This window comes from Myxine glutinosa, chromosome 4 (assembly GCF_964187855.1).
Source record: "Myxine glutinosa chromosome 4, kmMyxGlut1.1, whole genome shotgun sequence".
In the NCBI taxonomy this organism is placed as follows: Eukaryota; Metazoa; Chordata; class Myxini; order Myxiniformes; family Myxinidae; genus Myxine; species Myxine glutinosa.
Window position 1 is genome coordinate 161,357,981 of NC_136264.1, and position 17,827 is coordinate 161,375,807.

The 17,827-nt window shown below is 44.5% G+C and overlaps 1 protein-coding gene across 1 annotated transcript in view; it reads left to right on the plus strand.

The window, feature by feature from the left end:
* Positions 1 to 17,827, plus strand: part of LOC137425455 (dnaJ homolog subfamily B member 12) — an 80,193-nt gene that overhangs the window by 57,636 nt on the left and 4,730 nt on the right. The window contains 3 exon segments of the mRNA XM_078776661.1: positions 5,212 to 5,321; positions 9,004 to 9,176; positions 9,319 to 9,472. Coding sequence (XP_078632787.1) covers positions 5,212 to 5,321; positions 9,004 to 9,176; positions 9,319 to 9,440 — 405 coding nt within the window. The 3' untranslated portion in view covers positions 9,441 to 9,472.

Below are 17,827 nucleotides of genomic sequence, written 5' to 3' on the forward strand. Positions count from 1 at the left end.
TCAGAAGAGGGTCAGAAAGCAGTATTCAGGATTGCAAAGCACATAGCGAAAGAGAGGTGTGATGTGATGGGGGTGAGTTGCTTGAAGGATGAAGTGGGACAAATCGTTGTCGACCCAGATGGAATTAAAGGAAGATGGAAAAGATATATGGAAATGCTGTTGAATACAGAGAATGAATGGGATGGCAACATAGAGAGTAACCCAGTTTTAGGACCGGCAGAGAAGATAACTGAGAAGGAAGTTGAGGAAGCGATCAAAGCAATGAAGAGTGGGAAAGCGGGAGGGCCGACGGGAGTTGTGGGAGATATGTTGAAGGCAGCAGGAAGTTGGGGTGTGAAGAGAATGACAGAGATCTGTAATCTGGTGGTGAAAGAAGGCCGCATTCCAGTGGATTGGGAACTGAGTACCATCGTCCCTCTATACAAGGGGAAAGGTGACCCTCTGGAGTGTGGCTTGTACCGAGCGATAAAGTTATTGGAGCATGGAATGAAGGTATTGGAAAGGGTGTTGGAGAGGAGGATAAGGAAGAAAGTGAAGATCGACGAAATGCAGTTTGGATTTATGCCAGGAAGAGGAACGACAGATGCGCTATTCATTGTGAGGCAGTTGCAGGAGAAGTACATGGATAAGAGGAAGAAGTTGTTTTTTGGGTTTGTTGATCTGGAGAAAGCATTCGATAGGGTTCCACGCAAAGTATTGACATGGGCATTGAGGAAGTTAGGAGTGGAGGAATGGTTGATCAGAGTAGTGATGGCAATGTACAAAAGAGCGCGCACAGCTGTAAGGACGAAGGACGGGAACAGTGGTGAGTTTGAGGTGAAGGTGGGAGTGCATCAGGGGTCGGTACTAAGTCCACTACTATTTGTAGCTGTGATGGAGGTGCTGGCTCAGAACGTAAAGGAGGGTTTACCGTGGGAGTTGTTGTATGCAGATGATCTGGTGTTGATTGCGGAAAGTATGGATGGACTGAAGGAAAAGATGAACAAGTGGAAGGAATATATGGAGACAAAAGGTCTGAAGGTGAATATCGGAAAGACAAAGGTGATGGCAAGTGGTAAAGCATGTGGTGAGGTGGAAAGAACTGGGAAGTGGCCGTGTGCTGTGTACAGGAAGGGTGTCGGAGTGAACTCCATTCAATGTACAATGTGTGCTGAGTGGGTTCATCAAAAATGTAGTGGTCTGAGAGGGTCATTTACCAGTGTGGCAGCTACATTCAAATGTAAGGTGTGCACAGAGGGAGCTGCAGATGGAGGAAATGTTGAGTTGGATCTTGGAGACGGCGTGAAGCTGGAAGGTGTGAAAACATTTTGCTACCTCGGAGACATGCTGAATGGAGAAGGTGGATCAGACTCGGCAACGGTTGCTCGAGTGAGATGTGCATGGAAGAAGTTTCGGGAACTGAGTGGCGTGCTGATGAGGAGGAGAGTGTCGCTGAAGCTGAAGGGAAAGGTGTATGCTGCATGTGTGAGAAGTGTTATGATTTATGGGAGCGAGACATGGGTAATGAACGTAGAGCAGCAACGAAGGCTGGAAAGGGTGGAAATGCGAATGGTTCGATGGATGTGCGGAGTATCGTTGAGAGAGAGGAAGACAAATGATGAATTGCGAAAGATGATGGGAATATTGCCTGTGATTGATGCTGTGAAGAGGAACAGGTTGAGATGGTTTGGTCATGTATTGAGGAAGGATGAAAGTGACTGGTTGAGAAGAGTGATGGAAGTTAATGTAGAAGGAAGTAGAGGACGGGGAAGACCGAGAAAGACTTGGCTAAAGATGGTGGAAGAAGAAATGCGGGCAAGGGGGTTAACAAGGGGAGATGCAGAAAATAGGGCAAAATGGAGAAGATTGTCATGGGGACCGCAATAGTGGGGCAACTTAGCATAACAATTGTGCATTTTGTGAGGAAAGCACCAAATTTGGCACACTAGCAGACTATCATATTATGAAAAGATCTGGATATTGGGCCATCTCAGATTCAGAGATTTGATTTTTGCAAGATTTCGATTCGTTTGGGATCGAAGAGAACACCTTCTTCATCTTCTGTACAGTGAAGTTGCCAGCCCTGAATTATCTGGCTACATCTGGGTGCTTCATTGGGAGTGCAACCATGTCCCTCAGGTGAACAGGGACCCACCTGGCATAGTGTGTGTGGTCTGAGGCATGGAACCATGGGACCAGTTCCGTCAGGGCATCAAGGTACATCGTGAATGAAGCCTGCCGCAGAGAACGCACGTAGACCAGTACCAACATCTCTAGTTCCAGCACAGTTGCCCAGTACTGAAAGTTGGGAATGTCTTCTCCTCTCTGGTGACACCAGTCTTCGAACTCAGGCAGGTCTTCTGCATCATGAGCATATGTCATACAGTGGCGTTCATACGCACGGTGTTGCAGGATGCGCAGTGCCGCTGGAGTGATTTGATGAGCTCTTCTTGTGCGGGTGACGTGGGCAGCTCGCAGGAAGGAGTCGGCCGTCCCTGGCGTTGCAATCTCAGCTTGCAAATCTGCAAAATCTGCAAATCTTGCAAAAATCAAATCTCTGAATCTGAGATGGCCCAATATCCAGATCTTTTCATAATATGATAATCTACTAGTGTGCCAAATTTGGTGCTTTCCTCACAAAATGCACAATTGTTATGCTATATTTAGCTTAGCTGCCGGACTACAAGGCTAACCCCCGCTCTAGCAGGGAAAATGGCCTTAAAATGCATGTTGTTGTTGTGTTGTTGTGTACCTGTGAAACTTCAGCATGGCAGTTTATAACTGGATCGGAATTCAAACTCAGGCTAGGCAGGATTTGAATTGATATGAAAAAAAAATAAAAATAAAAAGATAAACTAAAAGTGCCTTGGAACGATGAATCTGAGTCATCGAGTTAAAGGTGCACAGAAATGCATAACATTTTTGACTTATTTGTATGAGTATCAGTTTTTAAAAAATAGAAATCGATTTCTTGTAATAAGGAATAGCTAATTTTTTTTATATAATTTTTTTTCTTTCATTTTTAGCGCTCTTGCACCCTGCTAAGCCCCGCCCTAAAAAAAAACCGAATTTCACTGCTACCAGATCACATGACGTATGACGTCACCTCCAGAACAAAGTCCATGCCATCTCGACTCGCTATGCTTCGGCCCGCAATCCGTTCCTTGTAATTTGTACGTACTCTACTTTTGATTTGCGATCGTCGAGTTATTCCAAAGTTCATCGGTTAATAAACAGCGAAAATGCCTGCAAGGTGCCTTGTTGCAGGTTGCAACAACACAACAAAAGATGGAGTTAGTCTTCACCTTTTTCCTAAGGATGCAAATCTGTGGAAAATCTGGACGGGAAAGGTAAGATTGACGAGGTCAAACTGGCAAGGACCAAGTGATTCCAACGTTATATGTAGCGCACACTTCAGCGATAGTTACTACGACAGTGGCCTGTACTCAGAATTTAACATCAGAAAGTTGAGACGGCTCAAGCCTGATGCCGTTCCGGTAATTAAATGCAGAATTAAGCCCGACACAGAGAAAAAAAGAAGTGGAATAACAGCAGCTGAGAAACGGAAAAGAATGAGGGTAAGTGTTGACTGGATACAATGTAGATATCATCATCAATCATGACCGTATAATTCGTTCACGCTCACGTACTACTCGTACTAACAAGCATTCTGAGTATTGCGCTGCAATACATGTCCCCTACCAAAGTTCAAAGTGCCATAACTTTGTCAAAAATGATCGAATGTGCAAATTTATGCATGGCTGATGCTGGTTTTCAAACTTGATCTGAGGTATGCTGAGACACATGTGTGTCATGCCTCGCCTCGTTGATAAGCCCGCAAGGTCGCTCCGTGGAGCAGCCTGCACGTATTGCACTGTGTGAATTATATAATTACCAACTCACGGTCTGAATTAACTCGGCTAAAAATTATCCGATTTGCACCAAATAAAGTTCATGAATGGTTGCACAGACCCCTACTTCTCACTAAAAGTGGAAACAGAATGTAAATTGGAGTTAAAACAAGTGTTTGATTTGTATCAAGCAAATGCACGTGGAGCGTGCTTGCGGGCGAGCTGCGTTCTGGAGGTGACGTCACATGGATTACGTCATCGGCTTTGAGGTATGGGGCAGAATTTTTAGGGGCGTTCCCAAGTGGTTCGGTTTTCTTTCATTTTTAATGTTTCAGAGTGAATATAACAAAAAAATCAATGCCATATTTGAATTCACCATAAAAAGACTCATTTAGATGACATCAAATGTATTTTGAGTGAGATTCCGTGGCTGTGAACCTTTAAGTGATTGGAATGGAATGAGTGTGAGTATTGATAAACAAAGCATGAGATGTAAAACAGCGGAAACTGGAAGCTATTATTACCGGTTACCAAGGAAGCAAAGGAAGGTTATTTCACGAAGCAATGAACAAAAGATGTTCACGGTCTCATAGAAAATATTGACTGTAATCCAGTACGATTAGAAAGGTAATTGTACTTTGGTGTACGATGAGTGTTGTTGGGTGGTATCACATTGATAGGAGGGTGGAGTAAAAAGCACTGTTCTGGAGAGCTTTTTCCTAAAAATAAATAAATAAAATACAGCAGGACGCATGTAATGTTGGATGCTGTCTTTTTAACAAAAGAGCCCCTCCGCATCTGTCTCCTTGTCTTCCTGTCTGTCGGTCATGTTTAGTGATTTGCTTCTTTTTACTCACTGGCAATGAACCTGTCTTTACGGATGGGTTAATTCCCGTAGGATTAGATGGCATGACTTGTAACACCTACAACCCCCACCGGCAGCGGTGTTATACGATGCACATTAAAAATGAGAGAATTGGGGGTGCCCCACCTCAGACCATGATTTTTTTTTTTTTAACCATCTACAACAGTGGTTCCCAAACTTTTTAGTTCACGACCCAAACTTTGAAATCGCAATCGCCTCGCAACCCAAATGGTACCGGTACTACCTACGATATAAATTGTCGGAGAAAATGCTTTTGATGTGAGACCGCCAGGATTTAGAGGGTGGGGGGGGGGGGGGGGGTGTTTAAATTAGGGTTTGGGGATCGCTGGTCTAAAACCTTCCCGTGCTCACCTTGAGTACGACCAACAGTTTTCAATTCATTCCGTCCAGTGGTTCAGTTGTGCACAGAAGTCAAACAAACACTCTTCTCAAATTATAGTAAAATGTATGTGCTGGCTGTTTGCCAGTTCTCACTTGCCTTTGCCTTTTTTGCAGGGAGGATTCACCATGTTTGTGCAACTGCTGCCAGTACTCATCCTCGTCATTATCTCTATCATTAGCCAACTCATGGTTTCAAACCCACCCTACAGCCTCCATTACAGGCCGTGAGTGCTGCCCTATTTGGCTTGGTGTGGCTTTTCAACTTTGATGTTCTCCTTTTTCTGGGAGTTTGTATTATTACCTGAAAAATATGAACTCGCTGAGGTTTTACTGCGACACTCTAGTCCTGCTTCCTCTTCTGGGAAGGATCCTTCATAATGAAAACAACTACGACTACTACTACTACTACTACTACTACTACTACTACTACTACTACTAGTACTACTAGTACTAATACTAGTACTAATACTAGTACTAATACTAGTACTAATACTAGTACTAATACTAGTACTAATACTAGTACTAATACTAGTACTAATACTAGTACTATTACTAGTACTAATACTTGTACTAATATTAGTACTAATACTAGTACTAATACTAATACTAGTACTAGTACTAATACTAGTACTAATACTAGTACTATTACTAGTACTAGTACTAATACTATTACTAGTACTAATACTAGTACTAGTACTAATACTAGTACTAATACTAGTACTAATACTAGTACTAATACTAATACTAATACTAATACTAGTACTAATACTAATACTAGTACTAGTACCCATCCTGGGGTGGCGCGTTTCGCCACTAGTACTAGTACTGGTGGCGGGTTTCGGGGTGGCGCGTTTCGCTCATTAGTACTAGTATTAGTACTTGATACAAATCAAACACTAGTACTACCACTAGTACTACCACTAGTACTACTACTAGTACTACTACTAGTACTACTACTAGTACTACTACTACTACCACTACCACTACCTCTTCCTCTGCCTCCGCAGCTTCGAGTGTAGCTACCTCCTTGGGGGTTGACTCTTTTTGCACTTTGTTCTCTTGGGATAGAGGGAACACCAGGTTAGGACAGGAATTTGTAATTTGTTAATGTTGCCTGTGATTGCTTGCCTACTCTTCACGAAGGACACCATGGGGTCTTTAACGTCCATCAACTAATGATAGTTTCAACATCATCACAGTTTAACGTCCGTCCAAGGGACGGCACACACATTGATGAATCACACTACCTGTGAAACACAAGGATGACAGTTTATAGCTGGATCGAGATTCAAACTCAGGCCTGGTGGCTGAGAGATGAGTTTGCGTACCTCTCGGCCACCCTGCCAACTAATAATAAAAAACGATGTTGTGTAACATACTGTGGCCGAATTGTTAAAGTCACTGAGTTGTAAACTATCTGATGTGGTTCAATCCCCCACAACGCCAAGTTGGAATTTTTTCCCTCGTGTGTGCAAAGCAGCGTTGCACACGCAAGGACACGGCTCCTTTTAATATGTATATAGATGAGTATACGAGGGTTGGTGTGAAACAATGCTTCTTTATTTCTGGACATGAGCCATGTAGCGGTTACCGTGCCATGGCAGTGACACCAGAAACCAAGCACCGAGGGAATGAGTTCATTCAAAACGATTGATGCATCACCACGTAGGATTGATGCATCACCACGTAGGGAGGGATAACCTGGTTGCCGACGCTTTATCGTGGCCGGCAACGTATGCGGTTGCCGACGCTTTGTCGGGGCCGGCAACGTGTGCGGGCCTCACATCTTTGGAGGGTCTGCGCGCTTTGCACGACACTCTGTCATCCTGGGGTGGCGCGTTTCGCTCATTTTGTGCGTTGTCATAATCTGCCATACTCGGTTGAGGACGTTCGCCAGGTCTGTCGCGACTGTGCTGTATGTGCAGAACTCAAACCGCGTTTTTACAACCCTCCCATGGGGACGCTGGTCAGGGCTACTAGACCGTGGGAGCGATTGGCGATGGATTTCAAAGGGCCGCTGCCGGTGTCGGGTAACTCTCGTTATCTGCTCACTATCGTTTTTGCACAGGTCGATAATCAACATAACTATCAGTAGACACTGTATCGATTAAAGCCCGAGCAAAAATTCCTTCGATCATAAGTGGGATAATAGCCTGAGCCATTTGTAGTGGAAATTGTAGTGGAAATCAATCGGTTCCACGACATTGTCCTGTAGGTAGGTTTAATGACAATTCGATCTCTGGCAATATCCTGTAGAAATACAATCATGCAATATATCAGCATCATGGAATCATAAAGAAAGTTCAGTAATATCAATCGATGCAAGCAAGCCTAGATTATCTACGTACACGCACCATCCGAGTCTACACGTCTTGGATTAAATGTCACAGGAGTGTGCCGGAGCAGCAGTCGTCCGAGTTCTTATAGACGCCTCTCAGTGGTTAGCGAGAGCATCACACCTGGGTTCAACTTAGGAACAACAATTTCATTACAGATGCATCACCACGTAGGATTTTGCAAAGCAGTTTGTATTGGAAAGGCAATAGTCATAAGTATTATTGAGGATCTTGGGTTCTCTTAAGTCTATACTCGGTCTGCAAAGAAAATCGGAAGAGACCAGGGTGTGCACCATTTCAGATGCAATGGTCAGATGCACCATTTCCAAACAGAAACAAAGTGATGATCAATGGAGTGTTGCCATATTGAATTGCTGTGAAAGAAATTCAAGACTTAACTCACAGCTGCAGAAGTGGTGGCTACTGTGTTCTGGGATGAGCAAAGTTATTTTACTTTGCCGACTTTATGCCAAGCAGCACCTCGGATCACACCAGGACACAGACTAGCCTGCGTTCCACAAAATAAATCATCATTTGGATGGACTGTGGTGTCCCACCTTGTGGTATTGCCTGGTTCTTGCACATCCTGGCTGAATGAAAGATGCATTGCTTGGACGCCATTTTGAGGGTGACGATGGCTCAAAGGAGGCGGCATGCAATGTGGCTAAGCACGTGTGACAAGGAGTTGTACAGTACGGGCATCCATGCCCTCGTTCATTGGCGGGAAACATGTGTTGATCGTGACGGGACGTATGTGGGAAATAAGCAGGTATTCAGCAAGTATGCACGAATTTCCAGGCAAGTTTATATAAACGTTTGAGGTGATATTCAACACTAAATAGAGGCATTTCTGATTGCTTTCATACCGACCCTCGTACATACTTATATTTTGAACAAAAATATCATGAACTATCGTGAGTATCCTGTTCCGAGAACCCTTTGAACGCCCCTCGTATATGATGCGACAACATCTTGCAGTGTATATGGTCTTGGTTGCAGTTCATTTGCTGGTGGAATGAATGGTAGACTGATACTATGCTTAAATACAGTGGGATTACTCATGGATTATTTTATTGTTTTTCTTGGTTGTCCACATTGGCTTGAACCAGCCTCAGTGGTGTAATGGTTAGAGCGTCCGCTCCACGTCTGGGAGGTCGGCGGTTCGAACCCTGGCTGAGTCATACCAAAGACTTAAAAAATGGTACGTGCTGCTTCCTTCCTTGACGTGCTGCTTCCTTCCTTGATGTTCAGCATTAAAAGGATAAGAGCATGGATGATCCCCATAGATTGGCATGAAGCTGAGCCTATGAAAATGGCCATTGGCACGTTTCAGCAGGACAGCTTAGTTGTCAACTTTCTCAGTGCACGCCATCTCGTCTAGCTTCCTACATAATTGATCACACTTTCCTTCAGATGCGGGGGCAAAGCCGCTGTCTGTTGCTCATTTTGGTTGTAGATGTTAGAAATAACACATTCACCTTTTTGGAAAAGAGTAGAGTATTGTATGCTGGTATTTTGAGCTCATAATCTGCATAATTAGCACTACCTACATGTGCTCCTGGTCGTGCAGGGGTCTCGGACACACGATGCTACGGAAGACGGACCAGTTGAGCATCACGTACTACGTCGACAGGGACTTCACGTTGGAATACACTGGGAAATCACTTGAACGTATCGAACGTAATGTTGAGGATGAGTACATGCTCACATTACGAAGCAACTGTTGGAAGGAGAAGCAGCAAAGTGAGTGTGTTGCCCCTCGGTTTGCTATGCACTCATTGATTAATTATTTACCATATTTTGGTGCGCAGAGTTTGTTTTGCTTCAATTCCTCTTGTACTGCTAAATCCACTTTTGTTCACCTGTCTTTTCAAACCCCCCACAGAAGAGAACCTCGTTTTTAGGGCCCGTTACTTCGGTGACATTAACTTGTACAAAAAAGCTCAGGACATGGCTTCACCAAACTGTCAACGGCTTAATGACCTTCAGCTGCGCATGCGGGCGTAGATGGCACCGAATCCCTTGTACATCATCGCAGGGTGAGCACCTTGTTCAGGTTACAGTCATTTGAGTTGGCTGTTCAAATGCCAATAATTCCTCTTTCGGGTGTAAGGTGTGCATTTTTATTTAATTTTCCTTTAAGAATTCAAGATGTGTATTGATGACCTGTTGAAGGGAGGAAATTATTGCTTTGATATCCACTTGTTGTGTTTTTAAATATCTTGAAGATCCTAAATTTGAAGACTGTTTAATGCATCATGTGATTCAGGCTGCTGAGTCTATCGATGTGTTTATTGCATCCATTTGACATTCTTATGTACTGTAGTCTGTAATGATGTACAGACTGACGTCATTGTGCCAGTCACGTGTTCTGAGAGTCCGATGCGGCTTCACTGATTTGTTTGAAGACAAATTGATTGACATTTGTTTAAGAGTGGATATACCCCAAAGTAAAATTGTATTTCCTGTTATCTTTGCCTGTTGTGTAAAGAAAAATGAATCCTTTATTGTTGCAGATTTCCATTCATTAAAGCTGTAACTTGTATGTGTTCAATACATCCTTTCACCCTACACCCTCACCCTCCCCAACGGCCCCCATTAGACCACTTTTTATAATTTCCACAAATGTCAATATGGCGGCTCAGTAATTGGATTGCCAAACTGCTTTTCTCCTCGCCATCCTGTCTTGATTGTCATCAACCGAGCACGATTTCTTATACCAGTTGATTCCGTGTTTTAATTTGACAGATTTGAAAATTGAGGGCAAAGTTGATCGCGAGACAAACATATTCAAGGAGAACAAAAAGGATTGTTGAGCAGAGGGGACTCATGCTACCCCACTCCCTACCCCTGCCACCCCCTCTATGGGATGCCAACCATGGGGTTTGTCGATGCTCGATTCTGTAAATGCTGAGAATCAATCTATGAAGAAGCATTTATTGTTAAAAAAAAAAATTGTTTGGTATGATTCAGTCAGGTCCAGCACGAACCGCGAACATCCAGGCTTATTTTTTACGCAAATATAATCTTTTATTGAGGAAGTCTGTGAACACAAACAGTGAACTTGAATAAAACTGCGAATAATTATAATTAACAATACTTTCCTCTTAAGAGCTGCACATGGTACAGTAGAAATTGACAATGACCTAGACATTTTCTATGATAACAATATTTGTGTTTTAAACACGTTATGAGGAGTTGAAATGGCCACAAATTAAAATTCTCACAAATTCACTCGGGGAAATACGTTTTTTGGGAAAATTTCAAAATGCTCATCAATGGTGCTTCATAATGTTGACTTCTGTAAAGTAAATACTTTCTTTGCTCTAATTTATCAATTAAATAACAGGAAAACATAAACATAGAATAGATTGTGTCCCTGTACCAAGTTTGTAGCTAATATATGCTCGATTTAGAAATTTGTACTTAAAAAGTAGTTTTACTGAAATTTGCAAAAAGTACATACCATACAAATCTTCACACATTCATGAATTTCTCATAACTAGGGAGGTACCCGTGCTACGCACGGGTGGGTGGCCAGAAGCAAACAGACAATGCAGAAACGGCGAATGCTAAAGCATGAAACCAATAAATTCCACATTCCTGTAGCACCTTCGGTGGCACGTCAGACATGGACAGCAAGTTTGTGAAGGACTTCCATGAAAAACGTACCCGTTCGCAAACAAAGTTATGTGTGTTCCATTCCCAGTCAATGGCGAATCTTCATATGGCGATCCGCGAATATCACGCCTCGAATGTGAAACCGTGACGGCATTCCGTCATTCACTTGAACTCGATATCTCTTTTTTCATTCCAAACAGCATAACTCCAATCACAAATTAAATAACATTAATATAAAAAATAAACTTTTAACAACATTCGTGACACAAACAAATGTTTAAATCCTGATGTGAAGTTCCGTATGGTTGGCTGAATACAATTACGAATTCAAAATCGTAATTGTATTCACTCAATTCCAATCATCAATTGATACTTTAACAAAACGATGAACAGGATTAACGTTTAACGATTAAACATTACGATTGAATACAACAACAACAACATGCATTTTAAGGCCATTTTCCCTGCTAGAGCGGGGGTTAGCCTTGCGGTCCCCATGACAATCTTCTCCATTTTGCCCTATTTTCTGCATCTCTCCTTGTTAACCCCCTTGCCCGCATTTCTTCTTCCACCATCTTTAGCCAAGTCTTTCTCGGTCTTCCCCGTCCTCTACTTCCTTCTACATTAATTTCCATCACTCTTCTCAACCAGTCACTTTCATCCTTCCTCAACACATGACCAAACCATCTCAACCTGTTCCTCTTCACAGCATCAATCACAGGCAATATTCCCATCAACTTTTGCAATTCATCATTTGTCTTCCTCTCTCTCAACGATACTCCGCACATCCATCGAACCATTCGCATTTCCACCCTTTCCAGCCTTCGTTGCTGCTCTACGTTCATTACCCATGTCTCGCTCCAATAAATCATAACACTTCTCACACATGCAGCATACACCTTTCCCTTCAGCTTCAGCGACACTCTCCTCCTCATCAGCACGCCACTCAGTTCCCGAAACTTCTTCCATGCACATCTCACTCGAGCAACCGTTGCTGAGTCTGATCCACCTTCTCCATTCAGCATGTCTCCGAGATAGCAAAATGTTTTCACACCTTCCAGCTTCACGCCGTCTCCAAGATCCAACTCAACATTTCCTCCATCTGCAGCTCCCTCTGTGCACACCTTACATTTGAATGTAGCTGCCACACTGGTAAATGACCCTCTCAGACCACTACATTTTTGATGAACCCACTCAGCGCACATTGTACATTGAATGGAGTTCACTCCGACACCCTTCCTGCACACAGCACACGGCCACTTCCCAGTTCTTTCCACCTCACCACATGCTTTACCACTTGCCATCACCTTCGTCTTTCCGATATTCACCTTCAGACCTTTTGTCTCCATACATTCCTTCCACTTGTTCATCTTTTCCTTCAGTCCATCCATACTTTCCGCAATCAACACCAGATCATCTGCATACAACAACTCCCACGGTAAACCCTCCTTTACGTTCTGAGCCAGCACCTCCATCACAGCTACAAATAGTAGTGGACTTAGTACCGACCCCTGATGCACTCCCACCTTCACCTCAAACTCACCACTGTTCCCGTCCTTCGTCCTTACAGCTGTGCGCGCTCTTTTGTACATTGCCATCACTACTCTGATCAACCATTCCTCCACTCCTAACTTCCTCAATGCCCATGTCAATACTTTGCGTGGAACCCTATCGAATGCTTTCTCCAGATCAACAAACCCAAAAAACAACTTCTTCCTCTTCTCCATGTACTTCTCCTCCAACTGCCTCACAATGAAAAGCGCATCTGTCGTTCCTCTTCCTGGCATAAATCCAAACTGCATTTCGTCGATCTTCACTTTCTTCCTTATCCTCCTCTCCAACACCCTTTCCAATACCTTCATTCCATGCTCCAATAACTTTATCGCTCGGTACGAGCCACACTCCAGAGGGTCACCTTTCCCCTTGTATAGAGGGACGAGGGTACTCAGTTCCCAGTCCACTGGAATGCGGCCTTCTTTCACCACCAGATTACAGATCTCTGTCATTCTCTTCACACCCCAACTTCCTGCTGCCTTCAACATATCTCCCACAACTCCCGTCGGCCCTCCCGCTTTTCCACTCTTCATTGCTTTTATCGCTTCCTCAACTTCCTTCTCAGTTATCGTCTCTGCCGGTCCTAAAACTGGGTTACTCTCTATGTTGTGTTACGTGGTCCTCCCGGTGACTACCTGGTCTCGGTGACCCCCGGACCGTGAGAGGAACTCCGCCAGAAAGATCTATTATTTATGCGCTTTCGTAACGCAATCAATATGAATTCCCGTCAATAAGAAACCCCACACCGAGGATCCGGAATAATCAATGATATATTCCCCGAGCAATCAACAACCATCAACAATCAACAATCAATATTACAAAGATGTAAACTCATCTACAATAGCTCTAAGATGGCCATCTTATACATTCCTCACGTGAGCCCCACTCCCGACTCCCTCCATGGTCAATGTCTCTCACAATGTCTCCGTACTCCTGTAGTTCGATCTCTGCACGTGGGCGGTTGAACGGACCCTTCCGGACGTGCTTCCACCGTGCACGTCCCGTACCGGGAACAGCTGCGGCGAGACCTCCTCGGCAGCCCACCGAGGTCGGTGCTCGTGATCGTGGCTTCGGGGCTCGCAAAGCGTGCGAGGCCCAAGGCGCCTGCCGGAGGCGTCCTTGTAGACGGTGAGGCGAACTGTGCCGGACGCTTGGTTCCGTGCACGAACCCACGGCGACTTGACGTGTAAAGGGGTAGTTACACGTCCCGGTAACTCCTCTCGCCAGACGGGCTTTTAAACGCAGCTTTCCCCACGTTGCTCAATATCGATCCCGCTCACGTCGGAGCTCGGCGAGGAAGAGGAAGATCGCCGCCTCTCCCGGACCTCGTGTCTTTTCTTCTTCCGTTTCCGGTCTCCTTTTCCCCAGAAGGGCTCCTGACCCTTTAATCACAACAACCTTTAATCGACTACACATTAATAAGCAAAGACCTGAATAGTAATTCACATCAATTCACATAAATCCGTAACAGTGCCATCCCATTCATTCTCTGTATTCAACAGCATTTCCATATATCTTTTCCATCTTCCTTTAATTCCATCTGGGTCGACAATGATTTGTCCCACTTCATCCTTCAAGCAACTCACCCCCATCACATCACACCTCTCTTTCACTATGTGCTTTGCAATCCTGAATACTGCTTTCTGACCCTCTTCCAAATCCAAGCGTTCTCCGAACATTTTCCTACATGCCTCCTGCGCCTTTGCTACCTCTTTCTTTGCAGCCTTCCTGGCTGCCTTATAACTTTCATGCTCTGCTGTTTCTGCCCCCGTACCCTTCGCCTTCTGCCACTCCTTAAACTTCTTCCTCTTCTCGTCAATCCTCTTTCCAACTTCATCATCCCACCACCATGTTTCCGAGTGCCTCGGTGGTCCTTTTGTCCATCCACATACCTCACCAACGGCTCCCAACAGACTAGCTTTCATTGACATCCAACCACTTTCAAGCTCAACCACATCATCCTCTACCCTACTCAGCCTCTCTTTTAATGCCTCCCTTACTGTCACCTCTTTCAACCTCCACACCTTCATTCTCGGTTGGTACTTCACCCGCCGAGCTCTCCTCGCACCTTTCACCCTTATGTCGCAGACAACCAAGTGGTGCTGTGAAACAGCCTCCTCCCCCGGGATCACCTTTGTGTCCCGGAGGTGCCCCCTATCTCGCCTACGCACCATCAGGTAGTCAACGGTTGTCGTCGACCCACCTGACGTGTATGTAACAAGCTTATTATCCTCTTTCTGGAGCTGAGTATTACAAATCAGCAAATCAGCTCCATCAGCAAACTCCAAAATCCTTTCACCTTCTGCATTTCTCACACCATATCCGTAACCCCCATGAACTCCCTCAAAACCGTCCATACTCCTTCCCACATGTCCATTCAGGTCTCCTCCCACCACAACTTCCTCATCTTTCACGTTTTCCATCAGCTTCTCTATCGCACACCAGAACTTGTCCTTCTCTTCATTACTTCGACCAACCTGCGGAGCATATCCCAAGATGACGTTCACCAAGAGCTTTCCAATCATCATTTTCACCATCATCAACCTATCACTCACTCTAGTCACACTCACCACACTGTCTACAAACTCCTCAGAAAACAGGACACCAACACCATTCACGCCCTCCGGGCACCCTTGCCGCACAAACTTGTATTTCTGTCCCTGCCTACCCTTCACCATTCTCACACCACTTCCCTTCCATCTCGTCTATTACACACAACATATGTCCACTCTTCTTCTGACCAATACTTCCACCACTTCTCCTGATCTCCCTGTCATTGTCCCTACATTCCATGTCCCAAACCTCAGAAACCGATCTCCACTTCGGGCTGCACCCTGCCCATATGTAGTTGTAATTGTCATGGTTCTCTTTTTGAGGCAATGTTTTTATGGCCGGATGCCCTTCCTGACACCAACCCTCTTAGTCGTCTCTTACGACACGCAGGGATACGGTGTACCTATTCTGACCAGGGTACACACTGGGAAACGTTTAAAACATGGAAATTCGGGGGTGGGGGGGGGGGGGGGGGGGGAGGCGCGGCGTCAACATCACGGCTGCGGTTTAAACATATTCCAACAATATCCAAACAGAACCATGAAAACCATGAAAAACAATCTGGGAAAAGTCTCCAAGCGAGAACGTGGATTTGAGAAAGAAGGAGCAGAGGCGGAAGAAAAACGAGATACAGGGGGCGGGGCACAAGTCGAGCCGAGGAGGGAGAGCGAACAAACGTGTCCGGGAGGAGAGAAAGAATCAATATAGAATTCTTTGTCTAGGGAGGTGAGGTGAGGAGGAGAAAATAAAATAAAAGAAACGAGCGATACAGTGAAGGAAAGAACCCAAATCGACAAAACACCGATGGGGGGAGGGAAGCCCCAAGTTACCAGGCATGGTTATTACGATTACGATTGAATGACGGTTGTATTGGGATATTATCAAACCCGCACATTGCCGTCATCTGTCCACTTCCACATTTGCGGCAGGTTCATAATTCTCATCAAAATCTAAACAGTATTTGTAGAATTTCAATAAAAGCCACATCACTGTTCATATCGGTAAATATTATTCCATCGTGTTTGGAAAATTGGAAAAATTGGAAAAACAATATAGCCTATTTTATTTCAGGGAGTCCCAGGATTACCCACCCCAAATATCGTTGCGATCGATTCAGCCGTTTTTGCGGTACCTGGGAACGGACAGACAGACAGACGGACATTTGGTGAATTATAGTAAGATGGTGAATATTGATGTCAAATGTATGGATCATTAATGTTTCACCTTCTAGACATGCACATTCTGAGTTAGCATACATATAGTGCCTATAGAAAGTCTATACCACCTTTCAAAAATTTCACCTTTTGTTGCTTTATAGCCTGGAATTAAAATGTATTAAATCAGACTTTTTCCACCTTTATTTACACACCGTAAACCACAACTTCCAAGCGAAAAACAAATTCTACAAATTTCAGAAAATTAATAAAAAATACAAAACTAGAATATTGTCGCATCCGTAGCTAGTTAACACCAGCCTTGGACGGATGAGCCAAACCAGCTTTAACTCCCGAGGTAACCTCCAAATAATGGCGGTTATTGCGCGTGCGAGAGGGAAGAGACACGAAACGTTTGACGATACGAAACATAGGTTTATTCCAAAACTCAAACCAGGAACAAGTCAAATAAAAATGTACAATAACGATTTATAATAAAATAAGAGCAGAATGAAAACACGAAAATAAAGCTGAGGTAAAAATGCTAACTTTTCAGATACCTCCAGTCAGTTACAAACAAGCACACAGGGTAAAGTAGGCAAATAAAATTAATGGTCCGGCACACTCAACTGGCCCCAAAATGGATCTTGTGGTGTTACGGCGTCCTCTACAATCTCCTGGTCTCGGTAACCGCCGAACCTCGAGAGGAACCCCGGCAGAAAGATATATTACCCTGTGTTGAAAATAAATAGTGAAACCACACCAATGATTATAAATGAACAAAATTGTATTAGAAATCACACACAGGAATAACAGGATAACAGATGGCCATTAAGAGTGCACTGTATATATATCTTATATAAAGTCAGGTAACTCACTGCTCTGCCAGCGAGTGAAAGGACACTCCTCAATGTCTCTATAACTTTTCCCAAGGTGAATGTGATTCACTCCAGCGGTCGATAGAACGAAATCCGGTCGAAGCCCGAATCTCGCTCTCCAGTCGATATCCGAAGCGCGTACAGTTGGCCTTGGAGATCGCCCCGCCAAACTGTACAAGGGCGCCCTCCAGAGGCGCACCTTCACCGCTCCCTCAGCAACCCGCAATGTAGTTGGAGACGAAGCGGTCGCACACACACATCCCTGACAGACGGTAGGATGTTGGTGTGAAGATGACGCGGCAAAACCTTCGTTGGTATCCGAAGCGCGGGGTTCAAAATGGCCGACGGCTCCTGCTTGAGCGGATGCGGCGAGGCGAGGATTCGTCGGAATCAGAGCCCAAATCTGACTACGCAGATTTCTCCCCCTCCAGCGATACTTCCTATCGCAGGATGTCCTTTCAAGGAACTCAAAATTCCCTCGCGACCGTCGGTAGACCTTGCTCGTTACGGAGCGCTGACATCACGCGTCTTCTCCGACTTTGCTCGCGCCGCTTCTTCCTCTTCACCTCTCCGGGTCGGTTTCCTGTATCATTTAAAGTTAGCCTTTTTAACTTTAGATAACCGTTCCTGAATA